General features: G+C 47.9%; 1 protein-coding gene across 3 annotated transcripts in view; it reads left to right on the top strand.

The window, feature by feature from the left end:
- The window catches only part of LMF1 (lipase maturation factor 1), a 206,544-nt gene that overhangs the window by 58,935 nt on the left and 124,767 nt on the right, over positions 1-22,842 (top strand). For 2 of the 3 annotated variants that reach the window (XM_042798474.1, XM_042798476.1), the window contains one exon: positions 1,178-1,326. In XM_042798474.1, coding sequence (XP_042654408.1) covers positions 1,178-1,326 — 149 coding nt within the window. Of the gene's footprint in view, positions 1-996; positions 1,069-1,177; positions 1,327-22,842 lie in introns of those variants that run through there. The other variant, XM_042798475.1, reaches the window with a different exon arrangement.

Below are 22,842 nucleotides of genomic sequence, written 5' to 3'. Positions count from 1 at the left end.
GGTTTAGTAACAATTAACCTTTCACATTTTGTATTAGCCATTGCTTTCCTGGTGCAGCTGCTTTTATAACAATATACTTTGCTTCTCCCCTCAGAAGCGCTAATTTTGGCAGTCGGGGTATCTGTGCTAAAAATCACAGGATGTATGGCAGGAGAATAGGGATTTTTTTTAATAGCTGTTTGACAGAAATATTTGAAAACAAGGGTTTGTAATTGGAAGTAGGGCAAGGTTGGAGTAATTTGGTTTTGGCATCAGTGTATTGTTACTTAAAAACGTAGTGGAGGTTGGCCTTCACCTGTCAAAACAGAACTGCTGTATTCTGGCTCTTCCAGAATAATCATTTCAATATTTATACTGTATGCTGTGCTGGAAAAAGAAAATGCAAAATGCACATTTGCATGAAGTAAGGTATAGCCTGCCTTCTCCAAAGTGGCTGTTATCGCAGGTAGCAGGGTCACTGTGTGGTTACAAGGCCGTGCTTTGATCTCCACTCTACCGGTACTCAATCTAAAGTAATTTTGCTAAATCCAGAAATATGTACAACTGGCTTGATGGACAGTTTGGAATTTCTTCATTGTGATTTTTTTTTTTTTTACAATTAAAAATTCAAAGCTTCTGCTTTGCACATTAATGTTGATGATGAACAAGACTTAATGTGATTTTAATCATGGCCTTTTGAAGATAAAGACTTCTCCGTTTTGGCACAAATCCAGTAAAGTCAGTGGGACTGTTTGCAATCGCTCGGTCAGTCCGTGGTCTGCAGGAATCAGCAGCAGCACCGATCTGTCGTGTGCTGGGTCACCTTGCCAATTCCCAAGGCACTTAAATCACATTTTCCTTTGCTTCATAGAAGTTCTTATTTTTTTCTCTGCATAAAATCACCACGTAAACAACAAAAGTGTCAGCGTGTGCGCTTGGAGAACACCACCACAACCCCGTGCACCGAGCGCAGGTGCACGTCATTCACACTCCAGCTTAAAGCATCTGAATTACCAGAGTGTGTGATGTGTATATCAGGACAGAGTTGGTACCTAAGTTCCCCCAAGTTAAACTTAAAAAGCAGTACAGGTTGGTTTGTTTTTTTTTTTTTCCTTCTTGGGTGTTTAAAATTTGTGAAAGGGTAACTCACAGGACTTGTGCAATAACTATTTTCTTTTCTCACGTGTTGGCACTACAGGATGGGAATCACAGCTCCTGGAAACGGGGTTCCTGGGGATATTCCTCTGCCCGCTCTGGACCCTCTCCCGCCTGCCCCGGCACACTCCTCCTTCCAGCATCGTCATCTGGGGCTTTCGGTGGCTGATTTTCAGGATCATGCTTGGAGCGGTAAGTGGGACTTTGCATTTCTGCTGTTTTGAAGTGACAGCAAAAGGAGTGCCTCATCCTAGCAGAAAACCTGCCCCTGGTCCAACGCACTGGAGTCCTCTGGTGTAGGAATTTTTCTGGTTACAAGGAGGGAGCGTGTAGCCCGAAATGCTTCAGGCTCTGGTTTACAGAATCTTTCAACTTATTATTAGTGTTTATTTTAAGGAAGACAAACATTGGAGTAATAATATCTGTGTTGATACGTCGGTGCTGCTCTTGTGATTGGCACTTGAAAAGGAATAAAACTGGGGTTTGAGACTTGGGCAGTGTGGCTTTTTTGGTAAGATGGCTGGGAATCCAGTGGGTAATTCCCAGGAACCAGGAGCTTTACCCTGAGTTATTTTTTATTGGTGTGCGCTTTGCTGAAATGTCATTCTCCGCTCCGTGTTTTCAGAGAGAACAATTGCTGCATTACTGTCCCAGTGCCAGTGGAAGTTCCCGAGTAGCTTGTAAAAGAATCCATCAGGAACTGACACATCTTTGTTAAAATAAAGGTGTGGCAGAGGCATTAACCCCATCATCTTGATTTGCATTTTGGACATTTCAAAATACCACAAAACTTTAAGCTAAGGATCATCACGGCAGAAAGAGATTGCAGGCAGGTGGGACATTCTTGTGTCCACTTGCTCTAAAATTTTTATCTCACCCTAGCTCTTAAAGTGCTGGAATATGTAGTTGAGCTCAGTAAGGTCTTAATTATCCTCCTGCCCTGAAAAAAATAAAATAAAGGCAAACTTTTTTTGTGTTAACCTTTGTGTTACCTGTTTTCAAGGCAACTTTTTTAGCGGAAAACGTGTTATCACAGTAGATAATAGCATTATTTTGTAATGCTTTTTAAATGCCATAAGGCTTTTGGTTGGAGTTTGGATGAATGTTACCGTGCTAACATCCTGCTGTACTGCTCCTGCCATACCCCGGGATGGAGGCTACTGAAACGCATCTGTAATTGCAACTTTACTTTAAATGATAGAAATCCAATCTTTTAGGAAGCCTGACTCTTGTAGAGAGGGGGTTTTCTTTGCCTCTCTCCAGGATGAGAGCGGGAGATGGAGCTAATGGGAAGATCTCGCTGCTGGGCTGAACAGACAATGTCAGGAGACTCATGGCGAACAAGCTGTTGTGGTTAGGTAGCTAAATGCAAAATTAGTTAGGATCTCGTGATCTGTTTCATGGAGTCTTTTCCTGGGACATCTGGGAAATTGCTATTAGAAAAAAAAAAAGCTGGAATGGTTCTTAACAAAACCACTGATAGGAAGGGAATCGAAATGGGTGCACCTGCGGAGCTTGGTGTTGTCTGTGGGAAAATGATGTTGGAAGTGTGGTAGCCAGGTGTGGTACAGTGGATGCTTTTGGGAGAGAATAATGGAAGAGAATCCTTAAAAATGGCCTGCCTTAAACCAGCAGACGGTTTGTAGATCTGCCTCAGAGTGCACAGCCGGGCGAAGCAGCCGGGGTGCTTCGGGGCTGGCTGCACGGAGGGGCTGGGTCCGTGGGGCTCAGGGTCCCTTCTGCACGACGTGGCCTGTTGACTTGCTGCAGGCTCTCTGCAGAGGAGCTCCTTGGGGATGATAATTTGCAGTCCAGGTGAACATCACAGATGATGAGATGTGGGTCTCCATGCAGTTCATCCTACAGCTGCGAAGGGTATGTTGTTGGTCTAGTGAGAACGATTCTGTTGAAACTTTTCTGGACGCGAAGTTAAGGGTGGTTTTGGTATTAAATTTTTGTGAGAAAGTAGCCGTTGATGCTTTCCCATTTCACATTTGGACATCACATTGACTTGGTTAAAACCGAGGTCTTTCAGAGTTGGTTGGAGAAGGTCCCAGTTACACCTACCCTCGAGCTGGCTGGAGCCACGTGGCCCCAAGCCATGGGGAGGTCACACTCCAAGGACAGCTGCTCTCCACCTGAGGAAGGTTTTCTACAAGTTTAAAGCAGCACTTATAACCTGCCAGCCACCATCGAGGCATGGTTTTTACAATAGTTTTTCAAGTATTTTAAGCAACTGTTTAGGGAACACAGTTGAAGGCTGCTAACCTGCCAGTAATATGCATCCGTGTTTTAGTACAAATTAAATTTCCTGTCCTCTGCTTTAAGCACAGAATGATAAACACTTTAGTAGCTGGCCTGCCTGGTTTCTTCATTATATTTTTGAGGGCAGCAGAGGTCTAAGTTGTTAAAGATTTGTGAGTGCAGTAATACAGCACAGGCTGGCCTTTAACAGCAGTCCTGGGGACTAGTGTGGGTGTCCCAAGGGGTCCCCGTCCCTGCAGGACCCCTGTGCAGGGATTCAAGAGGAGCTGAGAGTGTTCCCTGTCTTGCCGGATGAGATCCTGTGAGATGACCTGTTAATCCTCTGACCTGGGGAAGCCCAGGGTGCAAGTTGCCTTCAATGCAAGATTTTGCATTGACGGGGCGGCACGGATGTGGGCTTTGGGCTTTTTTGGGGTGGTTTGGCTTTTTTTGTTTGTTTATTTGGTTGGGTTTTTTTCAGGAACCTCATTGTGAATATATTCTTTGGGCCATTTATGCCCAGTGACATTTTCACCAAATGTCAGCTTAGCCCCTTTGTCCCTGATGGATGGGGGCTGACTCCTGTGGTCTTGAGGCTTCTCAGCTTCTGAAATGCTTCTTCTCAGTCGTGATGCTGATTATAGAAAGAGTCGACAGTCCATGACGCCAAGTGTAGGGAAGCACAGCTAATTTTTTTAACAAGCTACATAATCACCAAGTTTTCATCCCGTTTTCCTTTTAAAATGGGAGTCTGACTGAGCTTTGGGTTTTCCCCTGCTAATTTGTAATATATTTTCTGAATTATGGGACAGGTTGGATATAAAGGAAAAGCGTGCTCACCAAACATCTTTGTTACTGTTATCTCTGTGCTGCTCCTTGGTTTCATCTGGAGAGTAATAATTCTCCTGTTATTTCAGGGAGAGCCCTCTGCAGAAGAGATGCCGCCCCTCGCGTCCCTTGTCTGTCTGGGTTACTGATATATAAGTAACAGGCATGGGAGAGGAAAACATGGAAAGGTCATTAAATGGGGATCTATACAAGCAAGTGGAAATCGGTGATTGATGGTATCTTTAATGTTTTGGGGCCTAAACACATGTACGTTTCCATCTTGGCCGGGGTGATGACGCTTGCAGGCACTGGGAAACGAGTTTAATGCCTGAAACCCAAGTGTCCTCCCGGGGCGCAGGCTCACCTGCTCACGGGCCGTCTTGGATTTCTTCCCTGGGCTGGACAGGAGCTGAAGCCCGTGCACAAATGTGGACTGAAGGATGTTTCTCCCAGGGGTGGGATTGGCAGCGATCGTATCTTACGCAGAAAGAAAGTTGGATTTTTCCCGCATGGTTCTCCAGGGACTCTTCTAGCTGGTTGGGGTGAGGTTTTCCTTGGAAAATGCCGTCCTCCAAGCAGATGCCATTCCCTCAGGTCAGCTTGGTTTTTTCTCACCTTGTGCTGGATGTTAAATGAGCGGTGCCACGGGTGGGTTTGAAACGCACCTCAGATGGGCGAGCTTGGCTCCCTTGTGCTGGGTGATGGCTCCCAGTGAAGACTGCAGGTTCTTATCCCATTGCTCTCCAGTTTTCTGCCGTTGGTTCCTGTATCATGAACAGTACATGGGGGTTGATTTCACTTGTCAGCCCCCATTTTTTTTTTTTTTTTTCTCTCCATTCAGCGTACCACATTTGAGAACTTTTTCCATGCAGAGCTCTAGCAACCAGAGACTTTGTGTTGAAGCACTAGGAATTTCTACCAAAATGAACGCTGATGTGCCAATGCCCATTGCAGCCCCTCTTGTATCGGCCTGTGAAGGAACAGAAGATCGAGCCAAGCTGCTGGATACAAACCCAAACCTGACTGTATGGAAGGGGAGGCTGGACCTAAAGGACGTTATTTCCTAACCCGAATTGGAGTGATTGTTGCTATTGGTCTCCGCAGAGCACATTAACCATCATCTCAAAAGCTTCCCGTATCCTATCACCTCAGACTCTTGTTTGCAGCCTCCCAGTTAGGGAGCTCCCACGAGCAGCGATAGGTCTTTATAGTTTCTTCCACGTAGACCACAGAATTCCACAGAGCTGGTGGAAGGTGGCTGAGCAGCACGTGAAGCTCACGGGTGCACTGTGCCTGCTCCCCGGCTTTACTGCTGCCTTTTCTTTTGTGTCTCCCCGTTAATCTCCCTGCTGCTTAGGAGGTGGATGTTGCTCCTGACACTCGGCAGCATCCCCAGCGTGGGCCCGTGTCCTCCTCTCAGTCTTAACCGGGCGTTTGCTGCTGAACCATGTGAGCACCGTCGTCCGGTTCCAGACTGGTGTAAGGGAGCCTTGCTGTTCCCTGGCTAATCCTCCCCCCCAAAAAATCACGTCCAGATCTTGCTTTATTGTGCATGCCTTCCCTGGGGGCTGGCTAGGCTTGCTTAGGGGGGAGATAGAGCGTCTGAGAAGTAAGATAATCCCAGCTGCATACTTGGAGGAGGCAAGGAGCACAGGCAGGCTCTGCTTCTGGGGTTTGATTGGCAGCAAGTGCTGGGCTGATCTCAAATATTGCTGACTTTTTAAAAGGCACAATTATGTGATTCAATCTATATGTTTGATGTTCCTAATAATCCATTAGTGCGGGATGTAAAGACGGATGCTTCTTAGGAACATGCAGAGGCAACAGAATAGCGGTCCCTTTGTGTGAGTGAGTAGCTTGTTAGGAAATAAGTGATGCAAACAGACATTTACGGGGCTGATACACCTCAGAAGCGCTCGGCGACTTGATGTCTTCATCGTTTCGCTTGAGACTCTCTGTCATTCTGATTTCTTGAAGCTTGGAAGATGCAAGGCGTTGGTTTGTGTTTCCACGGGAATCAAGAGGCGAGGGAGCAGGGGTGCGTGCTCAGCCCGTCGGCGTTAACCAGCCCGCGGTGACGTGCCGAACGGAGCAGCCCGTGCTGTCAGTACGGTGCTTTGCTCGGCAGTGTTGCCTGGTGGTAATTAGGTGTTTTGACATCTGCAACCGCCTTGGGAGGCATCGAAGGCACGATGCTGCACTCTCGAAGCCTCAACCCTCTCTCAAGCGCGTGCATATATATGTTTTTCAACAGACGGAGTTTGTTTTCCAGCTGGTCTGTTCCCTGTAGAGCTGCTGTTGGACTCGGTTTGCTGGGTTTGAGGACGGTGGGGCTGTCTGCGCGCTGCTGGCCCCGCTCCCCAGTCTGGGTCAGCCTCGTCTCTGAGCCCCCTCGCTGCAGGCTGCGGGTCCCGAGAGGCTCGTGGCTCTTGGCAGCCATTTAGTCAAACTGCAGGTTTTTATAATTGCCGGATCCCTGGTAATGGGACTCGTCGGAGGAGTGTGCTTCCCCACTTTGGTGCAGCGGCATCTCCCCTGCATCTTGTGGCTTTTCAAAGCCGGGTCACGTTTGTGCTGTCTGGGCTTCGTGCTCTGGCTGGGCTGTTAGGGGGGAACTTTTAGTTAAATTACCAGAGCTACGATCATATGCTGCACAGGGTGAGGCTGTGGGCTTACCTCTGAGATGGGCAAGTTTCTGGTTTGCCTTTTTTTTTTTTCTTTTTCTTTCTTTTTTTTTTTTTTTTTGTGATAGGCAGCAGCATTGCTCCTGAGCCCTCCTTTATCAGAAAATGCAATTTGTGGTTAATACCCCATTCAGCAAATGTTAGTCCCATTCTTATTTCGCAAAAGACTTGAAAGTAAATGACAACTATGTCAAGTTCCTATATTTTGTGTAATTACCAGCTACAGACAAAAACCATGTGCTGGGGGAATCCAAATACCTGCCCTGCTTGTGTTGGGGGCAGCTTGGGGAGTAGCTGTGAACTGATGAATTGCGAACACCGTGTTGCTGAAACTTCGTAGTAGCTCTTCGGATCCTGAAAGTCATTACTGATTGCATATGTAAACCATAAAATATAGTTTCTGTTTCTTCATTAGTGGAGCGTCTAAGAAACATTGCGTGCATACTTGCTCAGAAATGTGAGAATTTGCTTCTCGTCAACACCTGTGTGTGTAACTATAGTAACACTGATAAAACTTAGTAACTGAAAAAACACATGTAAAGGGATACGGGAATGTGATTTAACTAGATTTTGGGGAGAACCCTAGACAGGGTTCATCCCCGAGCCCCCTCCAGCCAGCCTCGGTGGGTAAGGGGTGGCAGTGCTGGCTGTCGGGGGCATCTCCTGATTTCTCTGCCGTGGGGTTTTCCCGCGTTGTGTGAGCTTCACCCCCGCCCGGTGTGATCCACGCTGTGCTGCGGCGGAGCTCAGCTGCACCTTATCTTGCAAAGGCTGATGCTTTTGACTGTAGATGTGGCTTTTACAATTTCCTCACCAGTTACTCCTCAGGGTTGCCTCTGCTTGTTACACACAGCTCTTCCAGTCTTAACACCAGAGGGGTTTTAGGACAAGAGGCGGTTCAACGTGGGGCTATTCTATCAGCACATCTTTCGTCAATAAAATGGATATAAACAGGGAGCTTAATGAGCTCAGGTCTAACTGTTGGCTCAGTATTGCTTCTTCCAACTGGAGCTGATGAAGTACGGTGGTAATGATGGGACAGGTCAAGGACTTGCCAGGTCGAAAAGCAAAGCAAGCAGTGAGTCCCCTATAAAAACTGCCCTGCTGCTGGGGACAGAAAATATGACTTGAGGACTGGGCTGGGCAAACAGGTCCCAAACTGAGCCGGGGGCTGGGGGAAAAGCTGATGAGCGTGGGCAGAGCAGGAGCAGGGATGTGGGAGCCCCATCCAGCAAAGGATGCCGTGCCAGTGCCAGCGAGGTGCTGGGGCCCCTTCCCGCTTGGGCGGGTTTGGGGAGCCTGGTGCTGCCAAAATCCAGCACAGCCGGGTTCAGGCCTGCCCAGCTCGGTGCCAAGATCTGTCCTCGCATCGTTACGCCTTTGGCTGAACTGGGGAGAGAGTTAAGTAGTGGGCAGCTTTGAGTGGAGGAGACACGAGTGGTTTTTATGGGGGTGCGTGATAGCGTTTGCACGTGTGCCGGCTCTCCCGCGCTGTGTTATTTCGGGTTTGGAGATATTTGAAGTATGCGTGTAGGTTTTTAACGAGTGTGTGTCCGCCATGCAGGGCCTGGATTGCTGCTTCAGGTGAAGTTCGTGGGGAGAGTCGGGCGAGGGAACCCTGCCTGGAAGCGCGAGCTGCCGCTGTTTTACTGCAGCTCTGCGCGGCTGCAACCGTGCAGCTGGCACTTGGAGGGCTGGTGGTAAAAGCAGCATGGAAATGTCATTATCCATTTACGGCTGGCGTTCCTCCTGTAAAACATGAGGCACACGAAATGCCTTTAGGTCAGGCTGGACTTGAGGCCAACGAGAATCAAGAGCTGAGACTGAGTTTTCTTGCACCAGAGCAAATGTGAGTGTTTGCTGCTTGCACGCGGCCGCGATGCCGTTGGGCGTTACTGGTCCCTCTGGAAGCGCCCAACAGTGACTGTGTGCTTCAGTTTGTGTGGCTTTTCATCACCTCTATTTAAAGCTGTCCACTGTGCCTCTCCCCTCCCCACCTTTCTCTTTGCGGGACACAAACGTGGCAGTTCTCTTTATTACACCCAGCCAAGGGCTGGCGGTTGCTGTGCCGATAACACGGACCCCATCCCAGCGCACGCTCCGAGCAAGGGAGGTGTCACTGGGAATATTGGGGATGGAGAAGGCCTTGAAATTCCCCCTGTCTTGTTCTTGCAGGCCTGCTGCATCCCTGTGTCACGGCAGCAGAGCTCCAGCCCAGGAGCAGCCGACCCAGGTCAGCCTGGCTGCTCGCCGCTCTTGAACGGTTGCGGGCTGGTGCTGGGATTTGGCCGCTTTGGTGCAGGTCTCTTCGGGTTCTCTTGCTCAGGGAGTGCAGCCGGTGTCACTGGCATGAAGCATTTTCAGACCTGGCCAACAAGAGAGGGAAAATGCTTTTAGTGTGTCCTGAAGGAAACGGAGAACTGACGTTGCGCTTCCGGGGTGTTCCCCGGTTTTTGGGTCGTGGCCCCTCTGGGATGCACAGGACCCGTCAGTGCCCTGGGCAGGACCGTGCCCTTTGGAATTCACCTGCACATCTTCTCTACGCCAACATCTCCTGCAACCTCTTCTCTGGGTCCTTCCCCCAGTGCCACAACCAGGTGGAGATGCTGGTGCTCTGCGATCAGCGATGCTTTATAGACACGTATATACGGGGGAGCCCGTACACACGCAACAGGGCTTGTTTGGGCTCTGAATGGAGAGGTGGTTGTTCCTCAGGGGTTTCCAATGAGCATTTTACTTTGCATCAGGATGGATTTGCAATGCCCCGTTAGCATTGAGCAGGCAGCACTGCTGAGTTGTGTACGTTAGTCAAAGGACTAGGTAGGTAACATTTGCCAGCTTGATGAGGTGATGTTCTGTACAAATAATTATCACTACTGGAGATGCAACGAGGAGGTGGGGGGGGGGATTAAAGAGCTGGGGGTGTAACAACATGTTGGGAAGCTGGAAGTAAATAGGGAATTAAGGTGGAGCTGCGTCTTGCAAAGGATCACAGACATATGGAATAAGTTACCAGGGAAGGTGGCTGGAGCAGAGAGTATAAGTGAGTCTGAGACATCTTGATTAGTTTCTGGAGGAAAGGATTGAAGACTGTAGTGAAAAAGCAGGGAAACAGGATTTAAAGCACATTACCACTTTAATTTAAAAGTGCCCAAAGCAAGGAAATTCAGATTTAAAGCTGCCAATCTATCACTGGCTGGTGCAGGTGTTGGGGTTGGGAGGACTCGGCGGGGTCTGTGTGCAGATGGGTCCGTGCCCTGCAGGCTCCGCTCCCCGGCCGGGGCCGTGAGCTTTGGGCAGCTTAAGCCCAAGCCCCAAGTTTGCATACTTTAATATGTGTGTGACGCAATAATACAATAGCAATATTTATGATATGTAAGTATTTTTACATAATAATGTTATTGACATCTTCCTCGTTTGATGCCCCTCAAGCCGTTGCAGGGGCCGCTCGCCAGGCCGGCAGCACAGCGGGAGCTGGGGATGGGATCCCATGGGGAAGGGGGGGTGTTTTTTCTCCCCCTTATTTTCACATACGGGAGAGCCTTTCCCAGGAGTCGTTCCCCTCCTTACACAAGGTATGTCATGCGGAAGGTCCTGAGGGGCACAGGGGGAATTTAGGGAAACCCAAGTGCATCTTTTCAAGTTGTGATTCATGACTTGGAGGTCCCTCCCATTGCTTTACTTTCTGTACACAAAATTTCTCTTCATGTTTTTTTTTGTTTGTTTGTTTGTTTGTTTGTTTGTTTGTTCTGGGTTTTTTTGTTCTTTTTTCTCCACTTTCCGGATTTCCCTGTCCGAATGTAACTGCAGACTGAACCCCCCCAAATCCAAGCTCTGCCTCTCAGAGCTGTTCAAGAACATCCTCAGAAGAAGCTGCTGCAGAACAGAGGAGTCCCGGAGCATTTTTTGGCAGGCAGAGACTTAGAAAATAATTTAAATCCTCTGGCGTTTCAAGTCTACACAAAAGATATGTTTCCCCTTTTACAGGAGAAAAAAAGATCATTTAAAGTGGTAGTCTCAGGAAAGAAATAGTGCAAAAAGATTTATAATAACAATAAATTCTTCCACTAAACTCTCATCAGTGTTTCCTAGTAAATGTTGTCCATCTTTCACACAGAGATGTGTTTTCACAGAGAAAGGATCAATTATTTCCAGATTATTTGTATATCATTAGATATTTAATGTCTTCTAAAATTATTTAAAATTTTCTTTACTATTGGAAAAAATGTTTCTTTTGACCAACTGCAGCAAATTATTTTAGAAACTAGTGGTTCATGTTAAACTCTTCATTTTTCTTGTTTTGTTTTTACTCAGATTCTGTTAAAAGTGTCATAACGTGGGTGGCATTTTAAAGGTTACTGGGAAGGGTGGGGATGTGATTAGCTAATAAGGGAGATGAACTTTCTGGCAAAAATAATGAAGACTTTGAAGCAAACAGAATCTGCATGCCTGTAGTAAAATTGCATTAGATGTAATGAAATAAAAGCTGGAATTTAGGCGATCTCTGTAAATATGAAAAAAAGAAGAAGAACCAAACGGATGTAGTTGTCATTTCAGTGACAAGCGTGCCCTGATCCTGGGCATTATGGCTCTGAAATTGAGAATAATTATTCTAATTTGTTTTATTACATTAGCGTGGGTAGGAGGGAAGAAAGGGAGCTTTCTTTTATGGCTTTCTCATTATTCATAGGCGAGCACGGTGGGGCCAGGCTCCCGACTCCCGCGCCGGGGCTTCATGGGAATTTTTGGAAAATGATGTCTGCAATGTTCTGACCTTTGCCGTCCCAGCTGCAGCCCTCCTCCTCTCTGCAGGGATCCCACACTTGACTCCTTAGCAACCTCCTTTGTGCCTCTGATCTCTCTCCATTTGTCTAGTAATAGCCCTTGGCAGGAAGACTTGTTGTTCCTTCGGTGGCTGTAAAAGGCAGGGAGCCGCTAATGCCAAGTACTTTGCAAAATCCCTTTCACCCACTCCTCGCAGCGCTGTCTTCAAAGTCAATCAGATGCTGGTGCAGCCGTGGTGGCTTCTCCAAGGGTCTTTCTGGTGTAGCTGGGGCCAAAACCAGCAGCAAAGAAACCGAAACCAGACAGCAACACTGGTGACTTCTCCTTCAGGAAAGCGTTTCCCAGCCCGACGAGTTGAGGCGCTTTGCGTTTCGTGGCCCCGTGGCGATGGAATCATCATGTTCACCCCTTCTGCGGGTGGGACCCCGTCCTCCGGGCTCGCGGTCCTGGAGCCCGGCACGGGCAGGGTTTGTTCACCTGAAGGTGGGTTGTTCCTGAGAATCCGGAGCCTGGTCCTATAATCTTCTAACCTTGGCCCAGAACTAAGGTTCTCCGGGCGGTGGGGAAGTGCCATCACCTTGGCGCGGGCTTGGACCTGCGCAGGGCTGGCTGGGGGCTTTGAATCAAGGCGCAAGGTACAGAATAAAGCTATTTAAACAGCAGACTGAAGAGCATAAGCTTGTCATTCTCGGGCTAAACAAGAGGTGTTCTGGCCTGTTATTTCTCTCTCTTTTCATGGAAGAAGCAGGAGAGATTTGAATTACCAGCTGTTCGTTTAATGAGAGGTTTGTATGAACATCGGGCGCAGCTCTTTAAAAAGCCTTTCTTTTGCTACTGTCAGAGTTGTAGGAAAAACGTTTCCAAGAAGCCTCATACTTGTGTCACGTCTTCCCTGTGTGGCATTTTTTTTTTAAAGAAAGGAATAAAACACCCCCGTGCAGCGCACGCGATCCAGACCGTCCTTCCCGCGCCGCAGAGCCTGCGAGGGGGAGACGTGGAGGGTCTGGGTAGGTCTGGCCTAAATCCAGGCTCTGCCACCAGCACCGTTCCTGGCAAGCTCTGCGCCAGAGCACTCTGCACTCGGAGATTTGGGCTCGTAAATTATGCAAATATTGAAAAGTATGGAAACAATTCCGCTAGCCATAACATGAACCTCGAGGCATCAAAGGACCATAGAAAATGTATTGAATTTTCAAAAAGCTAGAGCCCTTGCTGGTCTTGGGAATTAAATATTGTGTCTGTTATGAGGTATATAAGAAAAAAAATGTCTTAATATCATGGAGTTCAATTCAACGTCCAGCAGAAGGATTGTGCCACTGATGCGGGTTGCTGCTGTAGTGTCACACCCGTCAAGCATCTTACCCCTGGCGAATACAACATTTGGGCATGATATTTATTATTGATGCTGAAATAAAATCCAGAAATTATTCGAGATTTATCCTTTCAAACGCAGAAGAAAGTTGAAGCAGGCGGGCAGTGAGCAGGCTGGGCAACCTGATGCGTAACAGCAGGAAAACTCAAAGTTCTGGAGTATTTCTGTTGTGGTCCAGAGGCATCGTGTCCGGTCCCTCGGCTCGGAGTGCTCTGGTGGGATCGAGGAGCAGCAGACTTGGCTCTGTCCCCTTACCCCCTGTCTTACCATCCTTAAAAAATTATTACTTTTTTTTTTTTTTAATTTAACTTTGTAAAGCTCCTTCCTCTTCCCTGAACTTGAGGTCTAAAGTACAGCTGGTTTGTCTTCAGCGTACACTGGTATATGTTTGACTTTCAAAAGTTGTTGGAACCGCTTTTTCTGTGGGTAGCAGGGGCTGGCGGGTGGCTGTGTGTGTGAAGTGGCGAGGCACCAGTTGGGATTTGCTCTGGGAGTGTTTCATTTATATGATGAGAAAAATTAAAATCTAGAATTTAGGATTGCCCTTCATTGAGATTTTTTTCTTTTTCGCCCATCTTTTATATTGTGAAGACATCGAAAGAAGGTCTTTAAATCGACTCTAAATTTATAACACTGGTGCCCCATACCCCACCCCTCTCGTCCAGAGCCGGTATCAATAGGGGTTTTGCAGTCATAGCTTGAGTCACCAGGCTTTTTCTCAGCTTCCCGTGCTATTGGCCTGTCTGTACCATTTTTTTCAGAATTAATTTTGGGCTGAAAAAGTCTCAAAGAGTGCTTTGTTCCTCCTTGACACTCACTCCAGGGGAAAAAAAAAAAAAAAAAAAAAAAGAAAAAAAAAGAAGAAAAAGAAAAAAACCCGTGGAAAATCTGACATCTGCATTGTAGAGAAAAATCAATAGATAGGGAGGAATATAATTATCCCCCACTCCTGAAAGAATTTTTAAGATATTTTTTGTAACAGTGACTCATATCGGCTTAGAGCTTGAATGACATTTTAATTATTTAGGCTTTTTTTTTTTTTTTTTCATTTTGAATCACCAAAGTACAGCAGCCTGAAAGGGGTACAGTTGGGCAGAGCGATCTGCGTAAGATGAACAGGGAGGATTTTGGCGTGGCGGAGTTCAGCCGCTTCCCTCCCTTCGAGCGGCGGCGGAGCGGGAGCTGCGGGGTCGCGCAGAGCGAGATGCTGCGCCGGGTGACGGGTCGCCCCGCGGTCCCCGAGGCATCTTTGCTGGCGTCAAGTCAATAAGGAAATGGTTTCTCTTCTTTGGGGAGGTTTTTGTTCCTTAGGCGAAGCGTAAAACCCTCACGGAGTTGTGTGCGATGGCGCAGCTCGAGCTGCTGCTTGTTGCCTGGGTTTGATCTTTTTTTGGGGGGGAAGAGGGTCAAGGGACCAAAGTGGGGCTGGCGGGGGGAGAAGGGAGCGAGGGGCAAGGCTGTGGATTTTGTTTGGGCGTCGGCAGGTTTAATTAGAAGGGAATTAGCTAAATTAGAAAGGCAGTTGAAAGGGGAGTGAACCCAGGGAGGAGAGAAGGCGAGGTCTGAAGCGCAGCTGGAGGGGAAAGCCTGTGGCCAGTGCCCCGTCTGCGTGGGGCAGAGATGGGCTGAGAGCTTAGTGGGGGATCGGGGGGAGCTGGAGGTTGGACCTTCCTCGGAGGATGCTCCTGGGGTGGCTGAGCTGCACCCAGGTGGGACGAGAGCCTCGGGTGGCGTGGTGGGCAGGCGGGGGGGGGGGGGGAGATCAGGGATGGGTTTCTGTGGTTCTCGGTGACCGCGGTGGTGTGGGGCCGGTGGAAGGGCTCCTCTCCACCTCTCCTGGCACGGACCCGCATGGTTCCTGCGCTCCCAGCCTCCCGTAGATCCAGAGGGTTTGGGTGGGGAGAGTGTGTGTGGGGTGGGGGGTTCCCCTTACAGACCCTCTGCCGCTGGTGGCAGGGACCAGGCAGTTCTTCACAACTCAGTGTTTAGCTTAATCCTGGTGGCAGGAGCTGGGGATGATACAGTAAAAAGGAGCGGTGTCCGGGTGTGCTCCTCTCACGGGAGAAAAAAAAAAAAAATGCAGTAGGAAAGCAAGGACCCGTTCCCTTCACTACGTTCGTCCTCTCTCTGATTTGAGAAGGCGATCCCCAGCCGGCCATGGTGCAAATTCCGATTTCAGTACCCTCAAAGCAAACGGGGAGGGGTCTCCGGAGGACGCAGCCGGCAGTTGCACGCCTCGCATCCCTCTTGGCTTCTGCCTCCAGTCCGGTGCCGCGTTCCCTGTGCCACCGTGTGCCCTGGCCCTTAGGTTTGGGATTTCTGCCACGATTTAATCAAACTCATGAAATGTAGAAGTCAAAAGCTGTTCGTAAACTTTCTCTCTGTGGCTTAATTTCCCTTGAAATCCCTTTTGTTGGGTACTCTTTCAGTGATGGGGAAAGAGAGGGGGCATGTGAGATTGGTCAATCAAGCAAGACTTGAATTGATTCAGTGGGAGTGAAAGGGCGATTTTGATTTCCACCCCCAAGTCCCCTGGCCGCCAGTTGCCAAACCTTGCGAATGTATTCAACAATCTACTGCATTTGAAAGGCAATTTATTAGTCATAAATAGCTAGTTTTCAGCAGGCTTACTGAGTTTTAGAAACCAGACTGGTTCGGTGCCTTGCTGGCAGGAGGATGAATTTTTGCACTGGGAGTTTTATGAAGAATTGAAGGGATATTTTTTTTTTTTTTTTTTTTTTTTTTTTTTCCTCTGGTTGCTTGTAGATCTGCTTCAGTGACTGTGTGGTCATCTTTAACACTGTAGTAAGCTGTGAAAGCTAGTGATGATGCTGGAGGCAAAATAGGGTCTTATTCCATATAGCTGGTATCTATAGCTGACAAATAAAACAGAAGTACAGTGGCAAAAGTTATTCGTGACACCTGCGGTGTATCCAGGGTGCACATTGGCCGAGTTTGGGAAATTCTGTTTATACGTGAGTGTGAACGCGTGGGCGCAGAGCAGGGCTGGCGGATGGAAAGCGCGGGGGGGGGCTGAGCAAGGATGGCGGAGTGGTTCTGGTGATTAAAACCAGGCATTTTATTGAACAGCATTAAAAAAAAAAAAAATAAAAAAATAAAAAAAAAGGTCCTAAATGTAATTTTCCTTCCCCTGTGAAAAATGCTGGTGAATTTAATGCACCTTAATTGTGAGAGCCTGGGAGCCCCGGAGGTTGGTATTTTCGAAGTACAAGCAGGTGCTGCATCTCCATCCTCCCCTGCGCTCCTCAGCCGTGCCCTAAAGGGAGCAAACTTAGTAGGGGAGAAGGTATTGAGCACATATTTCATTCTGGATGCTAATTCAATCCAGGGTGAACATTTTATAGTTCTCATGCGGACAGCAGCGCGAGGAGATTTCTGAGTGTGCAGAATGGCCTGGAGCCACAGTCAGCTGTAAATTAATATGACAAAGATCTCAACTTTCCCCTTCCCCAGGCCAGGCTTTCTTATTACTGGCAGGGGCTTGTGTGCGCGTTCTGGCTGCCACGAGCTCGGCCAAAACCATCAAACCCCGGTGTCTTTGTAGCCACCATCCCATCAGTATGAATTTAATAATTCTGGTTAGAGCTGGATTCAAAGCAAGGCCACGGAGGTGAAAGGGCAATTGCTAGTTCACTTAGCCACCTGTTTCCTTCCCCTTAGCTTATATTTAATTTGTATTGCTGGATACCTTTCTCTTCTGATATGCAGGGCTTTGAAAGTGCCTTCACCCACCCCCGATGTGCAAACAGAGCTGGCATTTCTGGGGGGCTTCCTTTTTTCCTGGGGTTGTAAGCATGTGAGCATGCATTTGCCTTTATCATTGGGAAAAGAAAATAAACTTTAAAAGCCATTTGCCTGTCCCCTACCCCACCACGGACACACTTTTTAGTTTTATCCTTATTAGAGCAGATCATAAAAAGGGAAAAATTCAAAAATGTTTTCAAAAATCCCTATCCCCTCCTACCCATTAGTCTCCAATCCTTATGTCCAAAAAAATGCAGAATTCGTTTTTAGCTAATGCTCTGCTAGCTCAGGACTAGGAAGAAACTTCTTAAATTTGCCAACTTAAAAAGGAAAAAAACACTTTTCAAGCCATTTTGGAATTTAGAAAACAAGCAACAAGTTAGTGTGCTGAGCTTCCTATGGCGTATCTTTTCCGTGTTTCCCAAATGATTGCATTGACATGTGACAGTATTAGGAGCATTATGCCAAGCTGGAATAATATAAAAAGATGGATAAATGAGAACCTTATAATAGCAGCGGCAGGAATCGACGGCGGAAGCGGCGTGCCGCAGGACCGGCTGCTCCCGGCTGGTGCGAGGTATTTAAAAGACATGTAGATGTGGCACTTGGGGACATGGCTCAGCGGGACTTGGCAGTGACAGATTAATGGTTGGACTCGATGGTCTTAAAGGTCTTTTCCAACCTACATGATTCTGTTTAGTAGCCACATGAGCATCCTGCCTGACAGGGTCTGGTTTGGGGACACCGACTCCCCAAATAGTAAATACCCATATGCAGCGTGGTGTCCGGTGCCGTTTCAAATTGTCTTGGATCTGGAGGTTTTCTTCTTTATTTCAGACTTGTGAAATGTGGTCGGTGTGTTGTAAGATAACCAGGAGTAATGACGTTACCAGCTGGCACGTAGCCCCCCGCTCTGCAGGCAGCCTAACTTTGCAAGTTTAATAAAAAGTCAGGGAGATTATTGTGTTGGACAAGGAGCTGAAAGCGGGATGAGAAAGGCTTTCCTCTTCTTCGTGATGGTGTCTCGTTGTGCTCACATCTTTGGGTTGCTTCAAAAAGGCTGTAGAAGCTGGGATGGTTTAGTATGTTGAGGTGCAAACCCATCTTCAAAGTGAATTACAGTGGGTAAACACTTACCTGCCGCTTTTTATCAGCCAACAAGTGTAAAGAGCTCAGCTCCTCAGTAAACAGGGCTTGGCAAGACCCTGCCCTGTGTACGGCAGCAGTTTCTCAGGACTTAGCAGTGGCTGCCCTTGGAAATGTTTTTCTGCTGCTTTGCCTACCTGTAAGCATGGCAAACTTCTGACAGCATTAATTAGCGCTGAGCGAAGAGGTCAATTTTGACGTTGTATCAAAAAACATACCTAGAGCACCTAGAGATGCTTGGACAGCCCAGGGAGGAAGTAAAGTTGGGAGGGAGGGAAGGGAACCCGGCTTGGCACGGAGAACACCAAACACTAGGAAATACGAAGAGGGCTCTGCAAGTGTTGCTTTTTTTCATTTGCTTCCTGGGCCTTGAGCTTATTCTTTACAAAAACTAAAGACTTGCACACGTGAGAGAAAGAGCGCTTAAACTGGAAGCTGGTACAGCAGGTTTGTGGTAGCAGCTGCCTGTAGCTGCCGCTTGGAAGCTACTGAATGTTCTAAATATGTTCTTGGACGTTGAAGGCATCAGGCAGCTCCTACTCTCAAAAACTGCCCCCCAAAAGTAACGGAGAAGTCCTTTGTTAAAACATTTCCATCCCGGTCTTTCTGACAGTCAGGCGTTGCCTCCAACACAGATTTAACGCAGCAAAACACCAGGTTTGGTCTTAAATCTGTCCCACCTAAGGCTGATCGGTGGAGTTTGGTTTCAATTGTATGCTTAAATCCGAGCGCCTTGCTGCGTTGCAGCCTCCAGACGGGCTGTTTCCTTTCTCTCCTTTCTTTCTGCTCAAGCAACGCTACCAGGAGGTAGCTGGAGGTGTGGGATCAGGAAGGAAGCAGTTGGAAATGTGATTTCGGGGCTGTGAGCCCTGTCCTCCCAAGTGCTGCTAAATGATTTCTCTCCTCTCCTTGTTTTCCCCTGAACTTGTCCGTATCATTCACCTCTTGATCTCTGCTTAATATTTGCCCCCAAAATACTCCTTGCAAGATACTTGGAGCTCATGTCCAAACGAGAGGAGAGTTTTTCAGGTCTGCTGCATGGGGTTGTCTCATGCACGTGCCCTCTGGCTCCCTTTCCTTCTGGTCCCTCTCCTCACCCGAACAGAGGACAGTTGGGGTACATCAGAGATGCACTAGCTTCTGCTTGTCTGCAGGCAGGGGATGGGGATTTTTTTCCCCGCGCTTTGATCTGTGGTATGGCAGCATAATCTCCTGCAGCTGTGGAGCCCAGGCCAGTTCAATATGCACACAGAAATCTTGAAAATGGATTGGGAATTGTTAGCAGACTGAGAGAAATCCAGTGAATGTGAAACTCCAGCAGATGTGGGGGTCCGAATTTCCTCCTTTCCTCCTTTCCTCCTCCTGTCCTCCAGTGCTCACTTGGACCCAGATACTGTTTCTCAAACTAAGTTTACATCTTCAAGAGCACAGGAGTTGACTTCCAAAAATGTCAGCAGAAGCAAAAATAATTAGGGGAGAGTGTGTAAAAACAGTGTCCATCCGAGCATGGAGCAGTAAGGTATGTCAGAGCTGGTCCTGGGTGTGTCGATACCCGGGGATCCACAACTCTTCACAGCAGGATTATTTAGCGAGCCACTGTGGCTCATTCTCCTTTCATGGTCTCCTCAGCAGAGACGAAGCTACAGAGCACATAGATTTTCAGGCACTAAATGCTCTTGTTTCTTGGTTAAAACTTCATTTGAAAACTGGAAAGCTCACATTCCGGTGTGGGAGTGGAAGTGGACTTGAAGACAGCAGCAGGGAAAAGAAGACTTCAAACGCCCCCTAAATATGAGGGTGGGAGTTTTCTATGCTGAAAAACAGATTTGATATTAAGAGCTTTAAGTGACTTTCCTGTTTGAAAGCTTTATAGTAAACAAAATGTGATTAACTCCCTTAGTGACTCATTGCAGGAAAGATTTTGATTTTCAGTGTGGTGCCTTTCTATCATATACTTGTTTTAATTATCCCTGCTGAATAATAGAGCTTGATAACAGCTTGGGCAAGGTAGGAGGGAAGGTCATCAAGATAGCTGTCCTTTTTTAATATTCCAGCATTCTTGCACAGAGCCTTTCTTCGTGTCTGTCCTGCCACTGACAGGGCTGCCGGCTGCGGCACATCCTGTGAGATGCTATCAATGTATCCTGTAATTTTAGAAAAGGTTCGAGGGGCAGAGCGAGCTGTGGATGCTTCGGGAGGGGGAGATGAAGCCGTGACTGTTGACAGCGAGTCTGTCTTGTCCCTGCCTCCCCTGCTCCAGCCCTCGCAGAGTGATGGAGAAGAGAGTGACGGGAGCTGCTGAATAACTCACTGGCGAGTAAAACTGCAGAGCAGCCACCGGTACCCATCGCTCTGCTTTCCCATCCCACGAGTCTTGTACGCTCTCCCTTTGCACCCGTCGTGCTTTTATCTGTGCCTTTCGGACCAGCTCTGCTTGGGTTTTTTTTTTTTGGTGGTGTTGTTGGTGAGGGGGGTGTCCCTTTCTTGATGCTGAGGTGGAGACCTCCCAAGGCCAGGGTCTCTCTAGGTCTGACCCACCTCAGCCACGCATGGGGCCACCCCCAGCCCTTCCCACTGCAACCTGCGTGAGATCACGGCACGCCCGAGGTTTGAAGGTGCCTCTTTCCTCCGGGGGGGGGCTGCTGGGAGGGCCGGGGCTCAGGCTTCTCCGTGGCTCTCGGGGAGTTTTAGAGGTCTGAAGGCCAGCAGGGCTGTGGAGGGTACCAGCATCCCGCAGGCTGCCTGCCCTCTGGGGATGGAGCGTGCACCACGCTGCTTTGGCACCTCTCCTCGTTCCCGTGTGGTGCAGAGCCACGTCAGGCACCACAGAAACCTCTCCCTTATATTGCTATCTTCCTTATCAATCGTGTTGGTAAAAAAATGATTTCCCTTTGCCATATCTCCTTGTTCTTCCTTGCTGCTTACGATGGCAGTGATTTGATCTGTTGCACCACCTCTAGCATTTGCCTCTGTGAGGTGATGCTTTTCCTGCAGCTCAAAGTTGCTCGCTCCCCCCGCAGTGGGATGGGGGAGAGAATCAAAAGAGTAAACGTGAGAAAACTCGTGGATCGAGATAAAGTCAGCTTAATAGGTAAAGCAAATCAAGGAATTCGTTCCCCCCCTTCCCCTGGGCAGGCAGGGGCTCAGCCATCCCCAGGACAGCCGGGCTCCATCACACGTAACGGTGACTTGGGGAGACAAACGCCATCGCTCCGAACGTCCCCCCCTGCCCTCTCCCCCCAGATCTGTATGCTGAGCATGTCACCATCTGGTCTGGGGTGTCCCTGGGGTCAGTTGGGGTCAGCTGTGTCCCCCCCTCTCCAACTCCTCGTGCCCCCCCAGCCACTCGCTGGTGGGGTGAGCAGCAGAAAAGGCCTTGGCTCTGTCTAATTCTGCCCAGCAATGACGAAAACATCTCTATTATCAAACCTGCTTCCAGCACAAATCCAAACCCTGGCCCCATAGTAGCTACTATGAAGAAAATTAACCCTGCCCCAGCCAAAACCAGCACAGTGGCGTTTTCTTTGTTGACCACAGGACAGTATTAGGTACAAATGGCCCTGCCACGGGGGGACTTTCATCCTGCTCCGTGAGATGTGCCATGAGGCATTTGGGGCTTTACTACCTGAACTCTACCAGGTTCTCCAGGTTTATTCTTGGCTAAAAATTACAGGGTGTAAATTGCCTGGATTCACAGATTTTGAAAATGTATAGTAGTTTCTTTTACTGTCCTCTTCAGTTAGCATTGTCGTGAAAAAGATTTCATTTTTTTTATGACAAGTAAAAATAATTTGGAACAGCAGATGGGTGAAATCTGCTTGAACTCAGCAATGTGCCCGATAACAGGTATCATTTAAGGCTGTAAACAGCCCTATTGAAGGCTACTGGGTTCACCTGTGTTCGCAAAGACATACGTGTCTAAATATCATCTGGTATAAGGCTCAGACCAAGAAAGGTGCCTATTTCTTACTACTTTACCTGCCAAATAAGCTTGTAACTATTTTTGTAGATCTTTGTTTGCTTAAGAAAGTCTATGTTGGGTTAAGCCCAAGGTCCAACTAGCTTCTTATATTGTCTCTAATAGGAGCCATTAACAGATGCCTGGGGAGGAATATAAAGCATAAAGTGATCTTCTGGGGCAGCTCCTCAGAGCTCCTGGCAGTCAAGTGCTTTAGGGACTTTCCAGGCAGGAGGTGGTGTTCAGAAGTCCTCTGGGAATGTGTCTAATTCCTTTTAAACACATTTGTACTTTTGGCTCCCATAAAGCAATTGATTTGCTGCGTGGAAAAGTACGTCTTTCATTCGTTTGTAAACCAGTTCTTCTATCCCTCCACCAGTTTGTGTGTACGTCTTGTATCAGGAGAAAGGGTCGGTAACCGTCCCCGGTTGACCCTATCAGTCAGGAGTTACTGGACTCTGCTCTGTCCTCTCTTCTGCACTCAACAGCGTCGGGGCTGTATATGGGCTCTCAGACATCATACAGCCCATATACAGCCCTGGGAACTGGATATTTCGGGATATTTACTGGTGAGGTCTGGACAGTTTCGGGGAGTCTTTAGCTGGAATTTGGAATTGTTCTTGAGCCCCAAACCTGCTAAACTTAGCTTAATGCTGCAAGCAATGATTTTTTTTTTTCTTTTTTTAATTTTTTTTTTTTTTTTTCCCCAGCAATTTGGATGAAACCAATAGGTCAGGTTGTGCTGTAGTGCTGGAATCTCCCCCTCCTCTGAGCTCTCACATTTAAGGTCTGAAAGATCACTGGTCTCTTTTTGAAACCCTTCCCTACTACTGCAAATGTAAAGAAGCTCCAGGATGCTCCTGTCGTAGCCACCAGTAGGTCCTTACAGAAACTCCCCATCTTTTTTTCTGCTAAGAAAGGCAGGA

This window comes from Tyto alba, unplaced genomic scaffold (genome assembly GCF_018691265.1).
Source record: "Tyto alba isolate M040663 unplaced genomic scaffold, T.alba_DEE_v4.0 Super-Scaffold_28, whole genome shotgun sequence".
In the NCBI taxonomy this organism is placed as follows: domain Eukaryota; kingdom Metazoa; phylum Chordata; class Aves; order Strigiformes; family Tytonidae; genus Tyto; species Tyto alba.
The sequence above is the reverse complement of the archived record's forward strand: the minus strand, read 5'-3'. Positions and strand labels throughout refer to the sequence as shown.